We start from the raw sequence: 20258 nt of genomic DNA, 5'->3' as shown, positions 1-20258 counted from the left end.
CCAGGCAAAATACTGGCTGTCCTTGGGCATAGCCTGTTTGCCAAACCAAACTTTTGTCTTGGCACAAGTCAAACAGTGGAAATGTTGTTAAAAATGCCCAAAGTTAAGGAAGTTTGGTAAGGAACTGAAGTAAAATTTGTAAGACGGGAATTATCTGGTAATAGGATTTGCTGATAATGTACTCTTTTCTTCATGTTCACTTGGAGCTCAGGAAAGATTAGATATGATACATCTGGTACATGTAAACACTAACACTTTCTTCATCTACTACATGTTAGTCTTCATTTTATGAGTAGCTATTTACTGGTACACATACAAAACTATCCAGATGTTAAAACAGATATACTCTTTCCGTGTTTTGGAAAATTGAAATAGTAATTGATATTATTTTCTATAGTTATTTATCATAGAATTATAATGCTGTTCATTGGAAGGGATATCTTGGGGTCATTTAGTCCAGCCTCCTGCTCAAAGCAGGACTGTCACCAGCACTAGATCGGGTAAGCCATGGCTTTGTCTGGCTGAATTTTGGAAACCTCCAAGGATGGAGATTATGCAGCCTCTTACTTGAAACAGTGATCAAATGTATAAACACAAATTCACTTGTCACTCAGGAGCTCTCTTCAGCTGAAGCCCTCAAGTTGGCTGGTCAATTATTACTGTTCTTGTTGCCGTTACCACTTGCTGTCATGCACCATGTGGTACATTTATGCACTGCAATATTTATTTCCCTTAAAATATGCTTTTGGATTATCACCAGCTTTGGCAGGCTTTATATCCCACATGGTTCGGGATTTGTCTGTGTATTTCTTTCTGTTTAGACCAACTGCTGCATCACCCTTTGTTGATCCTTGTTATCCAAATTATCTCATCTTTCATAGGATTGCAAATAGCAATATTCTGCTTATGTGGGAGTAGGTATAAGCACCAGCTGGTGCTTTGTGCATTCATTTATTCTAATTTTCTTTGTAAATCTTCCCATCCAAAAACAAATTATGCCATTACATTAAGACTAATTACATTAGGAGCTGCTCAACATGTAATGTAAAATTAAATGTTATCTCATAGAGCTTGATATGCTGCACACCAGAAAAGAAGGGTGGAAGATATTAAATTATATCAAGTTTTACAGGGTGCAGATGAATCAGGAGAAGTAAACTCAGCCCCTCTTCTGAATGCCCAATGCAGAGTAAGCTTTGCTCATACAGATTGTCAGAATGTGATGACTCTGCCGTGGCTTGTGCATCCCAAGTGCACTAGGCTTTGAGTTTGGCTGCCTTTCAATTTATGCGAATATGTTCAACACCTTTTCTGACCAAAGTGATACTTCTAAAATAGAACTTTCATGTATCATCAAGGAACGAGCGCATCTCAAAGTAGTATCTGCATTCTTGTGCTTTTCCCTTTCCATTCTCACCTGCACAAACTATATTAACATTTTAATTGTCATTTTTTGGTATCTGAGCTAATGTCCTGATAACATACCTGGTGCAAAGGGAATCTGAACTATTTTTTTCAGAGAACTTTGCCTCTCTGCAGGTGCTCTTGGAATATGACTATATAAGCAAGGTACAAAGTGTACTGATATTTGCCAAATCTGTACACATTTTGGATCTGAAACCAGCACCTCAATATCTTTTTTATACGTATACTTCTAGTGAATGTCAGGGTAGCTTTCATGCTACCTGGCATATCACCGGGATGATTATGGACAGCCTGTTTTCTCTAGTCAAAGACTTCGGCTCCCCAGAAAAATAGATGTACACAAAAGAGCTTGTAGGCAGTTCAGAATTGAAGCTGATCAAAAATTATGTTCTTAGTCTTACCTAACATGAACTTCAGTGAATGCAAGCAGGCTATGTTTCCTTGACTTAGAATGGACTTAACTGTATGAGGCAAAGTCTGAAACATTACATTTAAAAATCTCCTTCTAAATGTACTGTAAATTATTCTGGAAAAACTAAAACCATTATCTGTTTTGACTTCTTCCTAACAAATTTTAATTGCTTTTAAAAAGCTCCTTTTTCATTCAATCTTTATCCTAAAAAAAAAAAAAAAGCCATTCTCCGAATGAAAAAATTCAACAAATGTTTCCAAAAATAAGACAAATAGCTAAATAAACATCACTCTGGTCTCAATCCATGGTTAACGGATCTGCTGCTCTAGCTTTTTACAGGAACCTCACCCAGTAATTTCTGCATCAAAGTCATAACTTCAAGCTGAACTCTTAATAGCCTTTGCATGCCAATCCACATTAAAGGTTGCAGATAGGACACCTAGGTATGGTCTTTGACTTCATTATGAGTATTAAAGACTTCTTTGACAGATCTCTTGCCTGAAGCCTAATGCTGATGGATTGTTTGTAATTGTATTCTTAATCTCCGAACTACAGAGAAAGAAGCAGTACCGAGACCTTTCAAATGATGACCTTTGAGCTGATGAAATACCCCATTGAGGTGCATTTCTTTGGCTCTGTCCTGTGTCCCTTACACTGCACCTGGGCTCTTACACAGCATGTATAATGGCTGTCCTGGTTGCTGTGAGGAGAAGCAGGATTTGTAGCTTGGTTTGACCTTAGATACTAGGTGTTGACCTCCAACATTACCCTGAGCCAGGGGAGAAGAACAGATTCTGTACCACCATTATCTATCCATTGGAGCACAGGAGCATCATAGTTTTGTCTAGACTGCACATACACTTTCATTATAAGGACAAAGGAGGGGAGGGAATTTTTTCCTTTACAAGAAACAGAACTCAAGTGGTAAGTGGGTAAGGAAAGTCCACAAGCTGGTTTTGCATTAGGCTGCTCCTCTGTAGCAAGGGACTTTGTTACACATCTGCAATCTATAGGGAAGGGGTGAGGGAGGTAAAAAGAAGAAAAAAGCTTTATTTGGGAAGTTTGATGCTGGCAATAGCTTTCAAATGTCCAGGTAATGTTTTGGAGAACTAACCTGCCTTCTGAGAAAAGCTACCTTATCGAAGTGAAAAAACCCATATTATTGTTTCTTAACCTCAGATGGCCTTTGGAAAAGAAGTGTTTTGAAACCCTTAGAGCACAGACATGGGAAAAATGTGTGTGTTTGTGTATGTTTGCTTAGCTTGTTAGGCTTGGTCTTCAGTATACAAGAGAATGTATCCACCAAATATTTTTCTTCTTCTTTCCTTTTTTCCTTGCTTATCCTTCCCAAGTTTTCACTACCATATTCCCACTCAAAGGGAGTTCTGAAGCCAAAATCAGCCTATGGGGCTTTTTCTTTTTTTTTTTTTTTTCCATGAATCAGCACCTGAAACCAGGTCAACCTTCATGCAGATGGCTGTATCCTTGTAAATCATGGGACTTTTAACCTCTACCTCTTGGCATTAGTCCGAGAAGATGGAGGGAGACAGATTGTTCCAGGTGACAAAATAGGCCCAAACAGACAGAAAGAGAGGAAAACCTGTTAAAGACAAATGCAGAAAGTGTGCTCCCCCATCAGACTTTGATGGTTTTAAAATCCTGAACTGGATCCTCCAGGGAAAGGGAAGTTATTTAATCCCATTCAGTTTATTAGGTAGGCAGTTATTTGCTCCCACATGGCCCATTTGCCATGTTTCAAGCAAGAACGGAGGTCTGCCCAGAGATACCTAAGCAGGAGACAAGAAAGGCATGTCAGTCTGTAGAAGCCACAGTACCCAAAGGGATGATGTAGTCCCAGCCCTGCAAACTCGTCTCCCCATTACACCTGAGCCAAGGTGTTGCTTATGTTGAGATTTTGATGCATAAGTTCCATCTGAATCTCAGTCAGCAGCCAGAACATATACTTGTTATCCCTGTCTTTTTTGTATATGCAACACTGTTTGGACTGGATGCCTCGAGCCAGTTACCCACACCATAGTTCAGACTACTGTGCTCTGTGGAAGGATGGGGAGGAAGCTTTATCTTTTTGCATAATAGCCTAATGGGCAAACTCTTACTCAGAAAGGGGAAGGGTCCCTCAGCATGAGCATAAGAATCATGTCCTCAAGGAAGATTGAAGCTAAATCAGTGGACATCTGTGATCACTTGAAATGTTCCACAGTGTATGTTTTTTGTGAGCAATTTGGTTTCAGTGGCCCTGTTCACTGCTACAAATTCCTTGGGTTTGGGGGGGATCTCTCTCTAGGCCATGTTTGTGTTGCTGTGCAGGCATGTGAAACAAGCTGAAGCTGGTTCAGTAGAGTATGCTGGCTGCTGCTCAGGAGTGTGCTGTGGCTCTCAGTGCACAGGTAGTTTCTGATGACCTGCCACTGCATGCTGACATTTGTGGTTGTTATTGTCATTCTCACCAGGAAGTGACAGATTTTTATGTAAGGTACCAGGTCATTAAGTAACTCTGCCTTGGTTCAGTACCTTCATTTGTATGCTGTAGTGGTTGGATACTGTTACAGGGAAAAGGTTTCTTATGAATTAATGACATTGAAAAAGAGCCTTATAAAGGAACTGTAATACACTGTATGTTTTCTCTTTCTTTTTAAGTCTGTGTCCTGCTGATCCTGTAACACTTTGGGTTTTTCTCAAGCTATATAGTTTATATAGGACTATAGTAGTTTATATAGCTGTGTAGTTTCCATAGAACTATAAACTTGAAATGGTCATATCTGCACATAATTACTCTATTTAAATAGTCAAAATAATTACAAGGCTTCTCTTCACGAATCATGTCTTTCCATATAAGAATTTTGGCTGTAGAAATCAAAAGGTAGTAACAGAAGTTATTCTGCTTCTTTTTCAGGAATATCAATGATATTTTTTAAAGAGTTTGTGTAAAAGGAAAAGCCTGCCATTTTTAAAACACATATCAGGCTCTGGGTTAATCAAGCTGGGCACTTCTTGCATCTGGTTGCTGATGTGAGAGTAGCAACAGTTTTGAGCAAGTTCAGACTGAGGAAGAGTGTTTGGAGATGAAACAGGAGGTGTCGTAGAATTTTTAGTCTGATGTGGAAAAAGCTAACCTTAAGGAAGGTTTTAATGAGGGCAAACATCCAGCTCTGCAATTGGTAGTACTAGTGTAACATTTCATCTTGTGCTAATGGCCTCTTTGGGTAGAGGCATTGTCACTGCTCCTTTTCATTCAATGGTAACCTCAATTTACACCCTAGCTAACCTGCAGCTTCTCAGAATGTGCAAGTAAACGGTGCTTGTTTGCTGATAAATGTCAGGGGAAAGACAGTCACTGCGTCCAGCCTCTAACAGAGGTTATGGCAAAATGTTCTAAAAAAAGGAAAGAAGTTTTTGCATTTAAAATCGTACTGGTTTTGCAACATAAGTGAGTGGAATACTGACACCATACAAACTGTAAGTAAAGTTTATCTGAGCAATTCCTGATTGAAATGGTGTAGGTGTGTCTAATGTTTACTTGCCTATTTTTTCCCTTCTTGAAAATTTGCAACATTCAAAGGAAAATAATAAGTTTTTCAGCTTTTCGTTGGATTAGAGAGTAGGTCCTGTTTGTATCTCATACGCTTTTATTCACAGTTGAGTGAAATTTTTCATGTTAAACTTTTTTTCAGTATTAATTCAGACTTAAAGCTTTAAAACTTTTCATGTGTATAAATGAGTATAGCTTTTGTAGTACATATATGATGTATTTAGTCATAACCTTTGCTTCAAATAAAAGCAATATTTAAGATGTTTCATGGGTCTTCATGTCCATCAAGCTCATGGTTGAAATGATTTCCTCTCAAGGTCATGAAGATCTTGTATTTAGTGTTTATAATATTTGTATTCAAGTCTTAGTTAACACTATGTTAAATGCTTAAAGCGAAGATCCGTTCATGTGGGCGTCTTCATTGCCATTTCTGTCCTTTGCTGGAGCTCTGCAGATGTATTTCATGTTCATGAGCATCTGAAACATGTCTGAGTTTTGCTTTTTTTTCTACCAAGTAGGAAAAGATTTGATCCTTTTGCTTGGATCAAATCCGTTAGTTCATTTCCCTTGAGCTGCTCTTTCAAATGCGGAAGCGTAATGTTTAATTTCAGGTAAAAACTTTTTTAAGCAGAACAGATTTTGCAATTCATAAAATAGTTTTTGTTAAACATATGTTTTGTAAAAATATTTCTGGCATGATGGAACTGCTGGTCTGTTACTAAAATGTGGTATTTTGGAAACAGTGACATTTCCACATGGTCTCTTACATAGGCTCTGTATTTGTAATCTTTTGCTGCTTTTATAAATGGTATGCCTGGCACAGGAGGGTGAGTTCACACATCCTTTTCTGTTCATGCACACTGGCCTGTGAACTATAAATGGAACAAAAGGATGAACTTCAATGGGCACTTGCCACTTTGCAAGATAAATAAGTGTTGATGAGTTAGAACTTTATTGATATGCCTGAAGTAGTTTAAATAAAGACTGTATGACATATTTTTTTCTTGCTATTTTTAGAAGTCCAGCTCCAGTGAGACCTGAAACTACACCATCAACTGGCCCTACAGAAAAGCAGGAGGTTAAAGCTCCTCGTGTGAGGAAGTTAACGAGGCAATACAGTTTGTGAGTAACTATCTTTGTGGTTTTGCCTACTACAGCTGAAAATGAAAGGGGATGCTAATTATTGCTCTAGCTATGGCTTCTGAAAGGCATGAGTGCAATTACATGATAATGATCTTATAGCAATACCATTCCTTTCATCACTGAGAATCTTCAAGCTTTTAATACAAAATGACTTTGCCTTCCGTTCACCTTTGCAGGCCGTTCACCTTTTCCTGAGCTTATAGGTTAGGAATTAAAAGCCTTTTTACCACATGAAATGTCAAAGACCTGGTGTGAGCTGGAGCAAGCTGCTCTGTCGGCTTCATTACAAGCCCATTTGCAAAATAAGGAAAACAATCCTTAGTTGTTGAGCGAACAAGCAGTGCTGTCAGCCCTTCCCTCTCAGAAAGTGCACCCTCTCTCTCTGTGATTTGTCACTTGCAGAAATTGCTGAGCCTGCTACAGGTACAGCCACAGCCAGCAAAGCTAAGTCTCTTAGTCCTGGCAAGAGTGATCTATAGGGCTTTGGCTTCCCATTTAGACATAGTTCATCCAATTTGAGAGTCTCTAGAGATGTGAGGTACTGAACAGAAGTGGAAATCAGTTTGTTGAATTGTCCTTCTGTGTAAAGACAGACAAGGCCACCAGAAATTAGGGGGGAAAGGGGATAATGTCAGCATAAACTTATTAGTACAAGAATACCAATGCCACAATAAAGAAAAAATATGTATGCTTTCTATACGGAAGGGCAACTGTTAGTCCCTCCAGCAATTTAACATTCTAATGTCAGTAGATATATAGCAACGTTAGCAAAAGTTTTCATTCTGTCCAGAAGGATTCTAACAAATATTTATATGCAGTTATTTTCTGTCCCACTGTTAAGAACACTGGCTTTTTAACAATCTGCATCGCCAAAACTGAAAAATTATTGAGGAGAAGAAACGGAAGAATGAATCAAATTGAAACTAGGAGGATAATGAGCTATTAGCCAAATTGATGTTTGTCCAGGAGACTGACTGACATGTCGGAACACACAATGGATTTTTTATAAGTTTTTGAGGAACCAGTTTTAAACATGTCTTGCTCCCATGCAGATTTTCAGTTGTCCAGTGTTAGATACGAGGAACAGCACATAAATACATCTAGCTACAGGTATCACCTAGACTGTGGCCATGTGTAGGGCAGAAGACTCCCTAGTTAAAAATTCAGGCTATGTTTTTTTTCTTTTTGTAGACCCAAATTCTATTCAATTTAAATTATCTTGTGTCTGCAATGCAAATACGGGAAATGCAAAGAAATAGCAAAGGAGTATTTTGAAAGTAGTACAGTGAAGGCCAATTCTCAGTTTTACAGTAGTGTGCTAATAGCTTGATGACTGACGAGTTGACCCTAACCCTTAATTTACCACTTGCTTGTATACACCAAAGCAGCTTTACCCAGCAAGGATGGGGAGTGTGCCAGTGTATTCCTGCTGAGAGTGGGGAGCAAGGACTGAGGAAATGTCAGCTACATGTTTCTGAAAGAGAGATTAACTAGGTCAACAGCCCAACTCTGGGCTTGTTACATTAATAAAATGTCTATTCAACAGGTCCAAAAGATTTTGCATTTTCTTTCCATTATAAAGCCTGTGTACTGTGCATGCTCTGGTGCTGAATTCTATCCTTACCCAGAAGAAATAAAAAATGAGGCTTGGAAAAGATAACATTAATCATCAAAACTTTATATCATAATAAAAAACATTGCTGAATAACCCACCATGAGGTTGTGTAACCTGTATGTCATGCAGTTTTGAAGTTTTTTGTTTTGTCCAGGCATGCTGCCTTCAAGTAGCACTAAATCAAATACAGTTTAGTTCTGGAATTGTTTGTCAAGCTGGTATAGCAGGCTTCTGTGCACTGTGACTACCTAATTGGCAGTTAAAATTGGTGCTGTTTTATGAGCAGAAGTAATTTTTCTCATTATTTCTTTCCATGCATTAAACTGTCAAGATGCAGTCTTTTCACACATCATCCCAAGTAATAAGGCTCCTGTAGACCAAATTATGACTCTGTTTACCTCAATGCAATTGCAATTAACAATTGGACACATCCTGACTCGGGGCTGACTGATCCCAGTGATTTGTAGTCAATGAGGCTCTGCAAAAGTAAATGAGGCTATAACATTCTTTACTGGCTTTCAGTTAGTAGTGACAGTAGGTGACATGGAAAGAGTTCAACTTGATGGCCTGAAGCCCAGGGGAAGCAGGCAACCTCATCTTAAATAAAATGTTTTCTCTGTAAATGGACTAAATGGAACAGGAAAAAAGAAACCCTCACAAGAATGTTTCTGAAGAGATCCTTTTTGGAGTCAATCAAAGTCCTTTAAAAACAGTTTGAAAATAGTAACACAGACTAGCTGCATAATGAGTGTCAAAGCTAGTGTAGTCTGAAGCCAATGAAGCAGTCTCATGGATGGATCTCACCAGATCTTTCTGATCAATGCTGCCAGCCTCCATAGAAGAGAATAAACACTGAAGTGGAGTAATATTTAATCAGTTCATTTATGCATATATACATAATCCATAGAAACGCTATTTGCACATGACCATAAGATTTCATTTACAGATGAGAGGTACCTAGCCAATCAATTTTTGAGGAATCTTTAAAGCTTAAAAAAATCTAATTTACTTGAAAAGGTAGCTGCATTACAGATGGAAGAGTAAATGGAACTTTGCTTCAAAGCATTACAACAGACGTACAGGTTACCAGTGCCTCTTCCGACACAAGCACGGTCAAAGTTCAGTGACATTTTCTAATGAGAAGATCTGTCTGCTTTTATCAACTGCAGTGATGAAGATGACCTTCCTCCAGCGCTGGCGGCAGCAGCAGCAGCATCAACACCCGTATCTTCAGCATCTCCTGGGTCACAGAAAACATGTACACCACAGACGTCAGAAGGACAAACACAGGTTTCGCCTGGTGGCAAGGTAATATGCAAAGAGATGAGCTTATGTCAGCTGTGAGAGTGTTCAGGAAAGGTAGGAGGGAGTTGTGGTAACAGGTTTTCCTTAGATGGAATAATTCTATATTTAGGAGTAGTTTTAAATGTAGAGTTGTAGTAATATGTTTATCTTGTTGTGTAAGGAAATATTTAGAGCCTGCTCCAAGACTCAACTAAAATCAACAATAGTTTTTCATCAACAATAGCGGGCAGTGGATCACAATTAATTACTTTGCTTTAAAAGTTTCATAATTTTGTTGTCTATCTTTGCTGAGTAGCTGTACCTAAAAAACATAGTGAAATTTGAAATGCATTTGGCAATCTGTGCTTTAAGGAATTAAAAAAAAACCCAAAACCCAACAACAAAAAACAACCAACAAAATTACATTTTTTTTTTCTTTTTCAATGCTGGGTTTCTTTTTTGCCTTTAGAGTTCCACAGATGCTGGAAGTACATTTGCTTTGGAGCCAGGTGACCTCCTGATGGATTTCACAGAGGCCACACCAATGGTAAATAGTTTTGGTTTGCAACCAGGCCAGTGTAAAAGTTTTCAGTAATTTGCAGCTAAAATGAATGGGATACTATGCAGTGTGTTAGATAGTGCACAGGAATAAAATAAGTTTCCTTGATATTCATTGATCCTGAGCCTCCATCAAACTCAGCTCAGTATCTCTGAAAATCAGTCCACATCAACAAGTATTATGGCTGATTTTCTGAATTTCTTTCTTTATTGTTGGATAACTTCTTGTTTCTTTCTCCTGTCTGGTTATCTTTACATCTTACTGCACTGTTTTCACAACCTGCTTTGTCCCTTTAATGCAGATTCCTAATGTGATCATAGATTTGCTTTTGGGAGTTCTCTGAAAAGTAATTTCTTCTCCCCACAGTTTTGTTTAGACCGTACCCAATAGCCAATCCAAAAACATGTACCTGCACTTTCATGTTTCATTAGCAGAATGCTCTTGTGTCACTTTAGACAAAATAGTAATGTACCATGTTGATTATTAACTCCTTTTCTTAGAGGTACAAGATTTGTATTTTTGCTTAAAAGCCAGGGAGAGATACCGGTCCCACTGAAGTGAAAACACCTCTTGACTTCAGTGATCTCACACTTTCACCTCAGATTCTCAGATTACTGGAATAATCATGATATGATCCTTAACTTCCCCCAAGTCATCCTGTATTGCAAATAACTAATGCTGTCCAAAGCTTTTTTTGCTGTCTTCTAGAAACCACAGTTAAAGCATATAAAAAGCATGACAAGGACAGCATTACATTTTTGGCATAAATATTTTTGTATTAAGGTACTTCCATCCTGGGCATTGCTTTCACTACATGGTTAGGTCCTAGTTTACAGTATTGGAAAGGTGCTGTGGGGTTGTGCCTTTTGCTTCAGAGACAGTATTGTACTTGCCTGTAAATAACTGTTACCATTGGATGAGAGCTGTAGTTTCTTCTGCAAGTTTGATGAAGTGACAGCTTATTGCTCCTAGGCCTCTCCCTGCTTGCAAAAGGGGATGTGAACATTCAGCTGGCCAGTGTCTTACTGGCTTCAGAACCATGTCGAGGTGATACTGGGTGTACTATGCCTAGAGACTTGCTACTGTAGATGGGAAGACAGGTTTGATGCAGGGGACTCTACAGGAGCTGGGGAGCAGCTGAGACTGTCAATGTTAAACTGGAGTTTGGGAATGGACACCACTCTAGGATAGAGACACCTGCAGAACTGTTCTCTCTTACACAATTTTGAGTCTGTGGAATTGTTTCTTGACAAAGTCCTTAAGGGCTTTTGATGGTCCCTCTCTAACATCAGTGGGTTCAATAAGGATGTTCTTCATCTTCCACCACAGGAAGTGGGTGCTATTGGCACCCACGCTGTTCCTGCTGACCCACTTCTTATCTTTGCCCTTCAGCTGGTCAGTCAGCTGAATGGTCTTTGTATCCCAAGACTTTAATACTACAGATCTTGAATCTCTGAATTGCAGCAAACTGAAATGTAAGGGGCCCTTTACCCCCTAGCACCTAGGGGTGGGAAAACTGTTCCGGCTCTAGCAACTACAAGAGCACAGTGCTTACTTCTCTTGTGTCATTTCTCCTACATCCATCATATAGGAAGGACCTGCTTTTGCACCTGAAAATACAATCACAGTCTGAGGACCGTCTTCAGAAATGAAAGGATTTACCTGGAACTTTCTTGAAGTGCTGAGTGATGAAACTGTCCCATTCAAGAAAGTGTCAGAAAGAGATGTGTTTAAACTGAACACCACAACACCTCCCCCATGGCCCCCATCCCCCAGGCTAAATTTCTGTGAGAAGGGAACATAAAAAAGGAGCAAAGTATATATGGAAAGAAGTGCAGCATTCTGCAATCTTGGCTTGGGTTGAAAAGACACAGGCAGACTGAAACCAAAAATACCTGAAATGAGGTTGTAGTAAGGTAGATATTGGTCTCTTCCCAAGTAAGAAGCGACAGGACAAGAATAAATGGCCTCAAATTGCTTCAGGGGAGATTTAGATTGCATATTAGTAACAATTTATTCACCAAAAGGGTTAGCAAGCATTGGCACAAGCTATCCAGGGAAGTGGTTGAGTCGACAGCCCTGGAGGTATTTAAAAGACTTACAGATGTGGCAATGAGGGACATATTTTAAGGGGGGACTTGGCAGTGCTGAGTTAGTGGATGGACTCGATGATCTGAAGGGCCTTTTCCAATGTTAGTGATTCCATGATTCTGTCTAGGTTGGATTGTCCTTCTCTATGTTAGTAACATGTTTGTGGCTAAACTGTAATTATCCTTTGGAGTTTACAAATAGATTTCTTTTTCTAAAAAACATACCATATATTATTGTATTAATTGGAATTTTAAAAAATGAGTCATGGAGACTTTAGCAACTGGCCTGGTCTAAATAACATTTCCATTTAAGAGAAGTAAACTTTACACACTTTTTCCTTTTCCAGCTGAGGATACAGGCTTTTTGCCCTAAATATTTTACCCCGTTATGCTTTCCCCTTCCGCAGCCCACCTTCCACTGACATAATTTATCATGCTGTATGCTCATAAACTAACCTTCCACTGACTTGCTTGGTTTTAATATTTAGAAGAGCAGGTACTGCCCAGCATCAATCAACCCTTTTTGTTTTGTTTAACATCTATAAAGGTCAGCTTGTTCTCTACAGAGCAGTTTTTGTTTACAGACCTTTCTCTGCAGTTTCACTGGCTACTGACTGCTCTCAGTTGAGGTTTGCATGAAAAGTTTACTCTTCAGGGGGAGAGGCTTCAAACAAAAGCTAGCTAAGGGGAAATGCCAGCCTGATTATTTAATAATTTTGTTGTGATAGCATGTGCAGTCTGTCATTTGAGAGTCAAGATCATGTACAGCTTAGCATCGTGTTACTGTCAAGCCTCTGGTAGTGTGCTGGTTTTGCTGTGACCTGGCATTGGGAAGTTGTTTGCTAATTGCACCCGTTTGTTTCACATTCAGTGACAGGTACAGTATCTAAAGGGGTCATTCATGCTGCCTTATTTTGGGTATTTACCTGAGGTGATAGAGATGGAAGTTCAGGTTCCCGGGGTTTCTTGCAGAGAAAGACTAAGACACCCAAATTGGTCATCTAAAATGAGCTTTTTTATTTTGGTCATGATATATGCTGCCAAACTTCCCCAGTTCACTGGAGAGCTGTTAATTTGAAGGTGTTTCAGACATCCTCCCTTCTTTTATGTAGCATTACTCGTAGAGAGAGATTAATAGTCACTGACTCAGCTGCATGATCTTCGTTGTTCAGTGTCTAACCATTGATGCTTCTTGATGGCCTTGGGTTTTATCCATGTTTTGCTGCTGTTGCCAGCAAAACAGCGGAAGCTCTAATACATGCTGAGAGTTACACTTAGAAGTGGAGCTCACAAAACCAAATTAACTTATAAAAATGTAAAGATTACTGAACTGATTGGATTAATAGAAATCATCCAGACTGCCATGCAGGGATGAGAGCAGTCAAATCTGTCTACTCGGTCAGCCTGGGGGAGCTCTAATGATCACTTTGTCATCAATACTTAGACTGCTAGTAAGAGTGGGGCAATTATGAGGCAGACTGATTTCAGGAAATCATTTTGCAGGAGAAATAATGTACATTTACAAACGCAGATTGCCTAGAGTGAAAGGTATCCTTTTGTGCTCTGCACTCCTCAAACTGTGTGGTTTATGCACACTTCTATTCATTTTTCAAGTAGATCCTACAATTAATTGACTACAACACATTACTTGTTGTCCTTAAAATCATTATAACATGGGCAGAAGAAAATCCCTATCTTTTCATACCACTCTGTTGTGACTTTTAGCACCATATGCCTTTAGCTGGTATGTAAACAAGATTTGATCCCTCCTGTTTTTGTGTTTCAGAAAAAATTGGATTAAAAAATGCAGCATTATATATGAAGAATTATATTATCGCATTACGAGCATCCTTATTGAGGCACATTAGAATAAGTTTTGTCAGTGTAGCAGGCTCTTTCTTCCACCAATCTCTCTCTCCTTCCACACTCCCTCCCTGTGTTTCTAGCTTTTATGGAACTGGAAATCAAAGCTTGAGCTTCAAGCTATTCTGTTGCAGCTTACAATCGGTGTGATTTCTGACAAGGGTATGAATGCAGAGCCTTCTTGTTTAATTACAGAAAGCTCAGTCCTAAGACCCTGAACGATTGTAACAGCTGCTACATTGTGCTGACAAATACCTTCTCAGCCAAGAGAGGAAGCTGGTGTGTGCAAGCTTTGCCTTCACCTAAAGGAGTAGGACAAAAGAAATAGGAATGAAGAGTTTTATATATGACATGGAGCTAATTCTAAACTTGGACTAAAATTTGTAATACAAGATGGACAGACTAGGACTAAATCATGATCACATCTGAAGAGATATCAGAGAACACTGATTTAGAGCCGGATATATACTTTGAAACTGTAGATGTTACTTCATGCTGTACCAAATGAATAATTTTCTAGAGCTTCACCTGCCATCTATTGGTGGAAAACAGAAAGTAGAAAATTATTTACCTATTAAAAGCTTGAGATACAACATTCTTTATCATTACCAATATGATAATTTAAAAATGAAAAATGGATATTCTTCAGTGTAATACAAGATTTTTTTTATTTAGGTTGAGTTGGAAACAAATACTTCTATTTCAGTAATAGCATTACTAGAGAATGCAATCCTGCTAATTCAAAGCAATCTCACTGAGTCTGAAAGAGTATAGAATTTGATGCATTAGCATCTGCCATTTTGGAAATAAAGTGAAGGCAATCAGGTCAGTCATCTCAGGGGCAAATTGTGAGAATTTTTTTTATCTTGAGGTGATAAAACATCCTTGCAAACTCTCAGTAGATACTTACAGTGAGCAAGGGATAGTGATAAGGGCAGAATAAGTAAAGAATCTTTTCATTCCACTCCCCTTTAATGTTTATTATATTAACAAAGAATTCATTTTATTTTTAGTTGCTACATTTTTATGACAGTTTTGCAAAGTTGCAATAAGCTAAATATGGAGTGGGAAATGAGATCAGTATTTCTTGCCTTCCTTTTGAAGGTCTTTCACTTACTGTGCAAAGCAATTTTTTCAGTGGCAGACAAGGAAACATATCAAACTCTAATACCCACGTAACGAGTCCTTTTGGTGTTGAATTCTAAACCAAAGTGGCTATAATGGAATTCAAGAATGATATTTCATAAGAACATTAGCATGTATCTACCATCTAACTGGCTGAAAGTATAGATCAAATACCTCTTTGTGCCCCCAAGGTCTTTAAAACATCTCTGTCAGAGACAAATTCATAAATGCTTTGTTTACGGTGAACTGCATACAGAAAAAAATAGATCTTCTCAAAAAACTCATGAAGACTGGGTGATGTATTTCAGAATTAGAAGCTTTCTACTTTGACATCTTCATAACAAAAAAAAAAAAAAGATTTCTTCGTATGAGATGAATATGACTTGGATTCAAAGAAGAATGTTAAAAATGCTATTTTCCAAGTCAGCTTCTCAATTAACAGTATTTGCACACTCCAACTTACATGCAATGGACATTTATGAGCAAAAGAATTTGCACAAAGCAGCAGTTTGTCTATTACACATATAAATAAGAAGCAAAAGCAGTAAGCAACATGTCAAATGCCCACTTATTCCCCATTTCAAGTTCATGCCCTTTAACTCCATATTAAACTAAGAAAAAGCTAAGTACAGCAATTGCTAAAGCAAAGAACTTCAATACAAAAAACTTACAGCAACAGGCCATAACTCTAGTTCCACGTCAACTCAAGGAGTATTCTAAATTTACTCATATTGCAGAGGACCATTTTTTTCTGCTTCCAGAAAAGGGCATCAGCTGGATGAGAACACAATGGGAAGGGGTGCACTGTAACGCCTGGTCAAACTGAGCACAAGTCTCAATTTGACTGGGGATTTGCAGAAAGTGCTCAGTGGTCCATGCAGTGCAAGGCTCCTGGGAACACACAGCCTCTTTCCAGCAAATGCAGATTACCTGAACATCAGTTAGGTTATATAAAGCATGTTAGCAACTAGAGATGGAACTTAGCACATTTAAAAGCAATCATGGGATTTGGGCAACCAAATTAATGGGTGAATATATAAAGCATTATTAATTGGACTTGCAACTAATATGTAGCTCTGCATGTTCAAGTACAGGACTTTATTGGTGGATGCCAGTCTCAGAAGAGAAGCAGTCTGTTGAATTACTAACATGAAAGATAACTGAGTGTCAGGCTCAGAGACTGCCTTTTGAATCTTAGTTTAAAATTTACTAAAAAGTGTAAAGCTCTTTGACTGCTAGTTTGTTATTTGGGGATTCACTCGCATTCATCTATTACAGAAGCAGTCAGTGAAGGAACAAAATGAGAGAATGCTAAAAGATGAACTGTAAACATCTAGATTTACTTTTTTTATTTTTCCTCTGGTTTAAGTGATTTAAATTCATTGGCTCAATATGTTTTTCCCCATTATCTGTATTCTGAGCAGAACAACTCAGTACACTCTGTAGATGTATGACAGATGATTCAACACTTCTCTATTTCTTTAACTAATTGAAAATGAATTCTCAAAAAAAAATAAAAAGATCCACCAAGTGAAATCCATTGCTGACTTTGCACCTGTGGACACCGTGATAAATTGAATATGATGTGTACATGAGCGAGAAGAGGTACCAAAAAGAGGGGAAGGTGTTAAGTGGAAAAAGGTTCAGACATGTATCAACTAAATCACTGCTTTTAAATAATCAACAGTCCACTGGCCAACATTTTCTAAAACTTGAGATAAAGGTAGAGTGCAATGTCAGAAGATAGTTTGGATCAAGAGGGCATAAGCTTTTCCCTGGAAAGGTGATAAATTCTGCCACATGCAATTATTTTTGTCACTTTCTGTACTTTTTAATATGGTGTCCTAACCATCCTCTGACATTCTGTATGCCTACTTCATGTTTGTAGAAATTATAAAATAAGCAAATGCCTATCCATAAATCTGGTTTCTGCCAGATCATGCAAGCAGAGCTGGTCCTGGAGCTTAAAACTTTGGCTGGACTCCATAGCAGGCCTGCCACATGGTGTGACCTCATTTAAGAAGACGTTTACACCAGGAGACTGGAGGATTTTCTACCACCTGCAGGGAGATAGAGTCAGAAAAATTCTCTGTAACTACTGTCTGTGAGATTGTTGCACAGTGGTGGGATGTTTGCTGTGCCTGTACAATGAGAGTTCAATGCCCACTTACAGACTTGCCTATGAAGCTGGAGGATTGAGGTTGTGATTCACAGCTGCGCACGTAGGTCTTTCTGTAGATGGGTGCTGGATGTTTTAATCTATCCCAGCTTCCTTCATGGGATAGCTCCTGTGGCAGGAGCTGGATCAGTGATCCAGCTGAACACTAACAAACAAAATTTCTTAGCTTTAGGTCAAATCATCTATGAAACTTTAACACAAGGTTCTCCTGAGGACCGTGGGAGTGATAAAGTACATTTGCAAGCAGTGTAGTTTCTGGAGTAGTACTCCAAAGGGAAGTACTGTGGCTGTTGAAGTTACTTTAAAATAAATGTTGATCAGTTTATGGGAGGGAGTCTAGGATGAACTTAACTTCAGTAACAGTGACTTGAGCCCAGCTGATGGGCAAGGTCCTAAGGGGGCTACTCCCTGATGATGAAGAGCATCTGAAACTGCCGAACACCACAGACAGGGCAGTGCAAGACTGCCTGTGTGCTTCTCTTTTTGTGCAATTAGTGCACTAATAATTTTTAGTCCAAAGCTTTTTTAAGGGCCTCTGAAGTGATACAGATTGCCACCACTTCAGCAGTGTTTAGGAAAGTCAGAAAACTTGAGGGTCATGAACATTATTGTAGCTTAAAAAGGAAAAAAAGAAAGAAAAAGAAGAAGGAAACACTACCTGTGATCCCTTTCTTCCTCCTCCACATAAAAACCGTGATCATTCAATGGCAGTAGCAGCTTTCTCTTTTGCTTGAAATCAATATCAGAGTAAGTGAAAGGGATCAAATAAAAGCAAACATATTTTAAACTCACTGGCATCTACATCCTACAGCAAGCTGAGAAGGCAAATTTTTAGCAAATCTTTTATAACCTGAGTATTGTTGTAAATCAGGTCTGATATGTTCAATCATACTTTTGCTCAGTATCTTTTTTATTTCAGATTATTGCTTTACTTTTTAAGTGAATGTATTTCATGTTCATGTCCTGAGCAGCAGTAAGCAGGTGTGACATCTGCCTAAGAAGAAGTGAACAATAGGTAGACAGGGCTTTTCAGATGCAGAACATCAACTTTTTGTACTGAGTCTCCTTTTCCACTCTACAGTAATCTGTGTGATAGAAAAATGTTCAGCTTTTGGGTAAAGTCTATTTGAAACTAGGTATATCTTTTTATGTTTGCTCTCAATGAGACAAGTATAGTGATGAAGCTATTATGTCTCAAAGTCTTTTGATAAAGACATATTAATCACCTTTCCTTTGGCCTGAGAAGTACATTATTCCTTTTGTCTCAGCAGCTGTGAAGTTCCTAATATCTCTTCCTCACTGATTATTGACAATTTCATTTAGACTCCAGTGAGTAGCTATTGTGCATTTATTTTCTTTTCAAACAACTAATGAATTGATATATGTGTAATTCTAATTCACATTTTTCCAGTGTGATAGCAAGTGTGATGCTAACTGCTTGGCTGTTCTGTGGAATTTCAATTGAATGGCCCCAAGCTCCAACAGAAAATGGAAACATCTGCTTTCCAAACTGTTTTTTGACTGGTTGAGTGACTCAACTTGTAAAGCCAGCAAAAAGAGCAAGTAAACTTTCTTTTTATTTGCCACTCAATTGAATAATCAGAACTGATGGGAAATATTTTTCTTCTTTTTTGATTAAAGTAAAATCTGGTTGTCTACATTATCTCTCAAAAGCCTGTATTTTGGAAAATGTCCTGAACCAAATGTCAGAGAGCATTAAGAAGGGTAGAGAGAAAGATCAGGCCAGTTTGACATTTTTTCATTTTAGCAATTGTGAAGTGTTTCAATTTCAAGTAATGTTTGATAATTAATTTCAATGAACTCATATTTCCAACCAAAATGTCATTTCTAAATTAGGCACCAAAAACTCTGACAAAATGCTGAGTGAAAGTTTTTAAAATATATCTTTTTCAAGTATACAGAAAATTAAATCAGCACCAACTCTTTTGTAACACATTTAGTTTGAATAAATAGGCATTTTCTGATGAGAATTCCTGAGCAGGAGCAGTCTTTTGTGATGAACAGCAAGTGGCACCTAAGTGACCAGAGATTTTCTCTTGTGGCCCCTCTACTGATTTGTCCTCTGCTTTTTACCCACAACTGTGGGTAAATCCTCTACTGAAACATAATATATATTTAATTTTCTGTAATCTCTCTACTAGCAAGCAAAACCAAAACAGAGACACAGTCATTAATTTGTGAGATTTACACCCAGACAGATCTTTTGCTTTGACTTTATATAGAGCCTAATACAGTTCTTATAGCTCAGAGGATTGGCAATAATAGAATAACCAGTAAGTTACTCTGAAGAACTGATGAAATTGAAGTTTGCATAAACCTAAGCATGTAATTCCACAGTTTCTATGCCTTGTCCCAGATATGTATATCATAGAAAAAAATTGTAATTTCATCGTGGAAGGAAGAAAATAGGAGTATTATCTATCATGGTAAATGGATTGAAAACCACTGAACTCAGTAGAAAGGGTCCTCTTCTGTTCATTATCCCTTGTATCACCCTCTGAAAAACAAAATGCTAAAGTGTTTTGAGCTGAGGGAGAAAATTTCTACAGGAATATGCCCAGCTTCAGCCACACTGTAGATATGAAGAAAAGCCTTTACCTATACTGCCTCACCACCCCTGTTCTTGGTGAGACACAGCGTGCGCTGAACTGAGCCCACCTTTTAATCCTGAGGTTCATCTGCCGGGGCCGAGCAAGCTTGGACATTTTAAGCCTCATGAAGAGAAAACAGTTCTTGCATACTTCTCAGAGTTTTTTTGTGGAACTTGGCCACAGACGCATCACTGTGGGAGAAATGTGGATTTATGGCTTGCTTTACGGTATGGCATTCTTCTCATGTTCAGCAACCCAAGACTAAATGCTCCTACACCCTAGGAGACACAGCCAGTGAGGTCAGGAAAGTGAACCTCTACGAAACTCATTTAATGAGTTAATGTCATTTTTTGGTTCTTTGCCAAAACGTTGTCTAGAGTCTTGCAAGTGCTCCCATGCTG

The 20258-nt window shown here is 38.4% G+C and overlaps 1 protein-coding gene across 4 annotated transcripts in view; it reads left to right on the top strand.

Annotated features, from left to right (window-relative positions):
- The window catches only part of EPB41L4B (erythrocyte membrane protein band 4.1 like 4B), a 173375-nt gene that overhangs the window by 132605 nt on the left and 20512 nt on the right, over positions 1 to 20258 (top strand). For 2 of the 4 annotated variants that reach the window (XM_017814908.1, XM_017814909.1), the window contains exons 20-22: positions 6405 to 6509; positions 9315 to 9453; positions 9899 to 9976. In XM_017814908.1, the coding sequence (XP_017670397.1) occupies positions 6405 to 6509; positions 9315 to 9453; positions 9899 to 9976 (322 nt within the window). The remainder of the gene's footprint in view (positions 1 to 6404; positions 6510 to 9314; positions 9454 to 9898; positions 9977 to 20258) is intronic. The other 2 variants (XM_017814911.1, XM_017814910.1) reach the window with 1 other exon arrangement.

Source organism: Lepidothrix coronata, unplaced genomic scaffold, assembly GCF_001604755.1.
Source record: "Lepidothrix coronata isolate B3197 unplaced genomic scaffold, Lepidothrix_coronata-1.0 Scaffold47, whole genome shotgun sequence".
NCBI classification, from domain to species: domain Eukaryota; kingdom Metazoa; phylum Chordata; class Aves; order Passeriformes; family Pipridae; genus Lepidothrix; species Lepidothrix coronata.
This window is presented reverse-complemented; position numbering and strand designations above follow the sequence as displayed.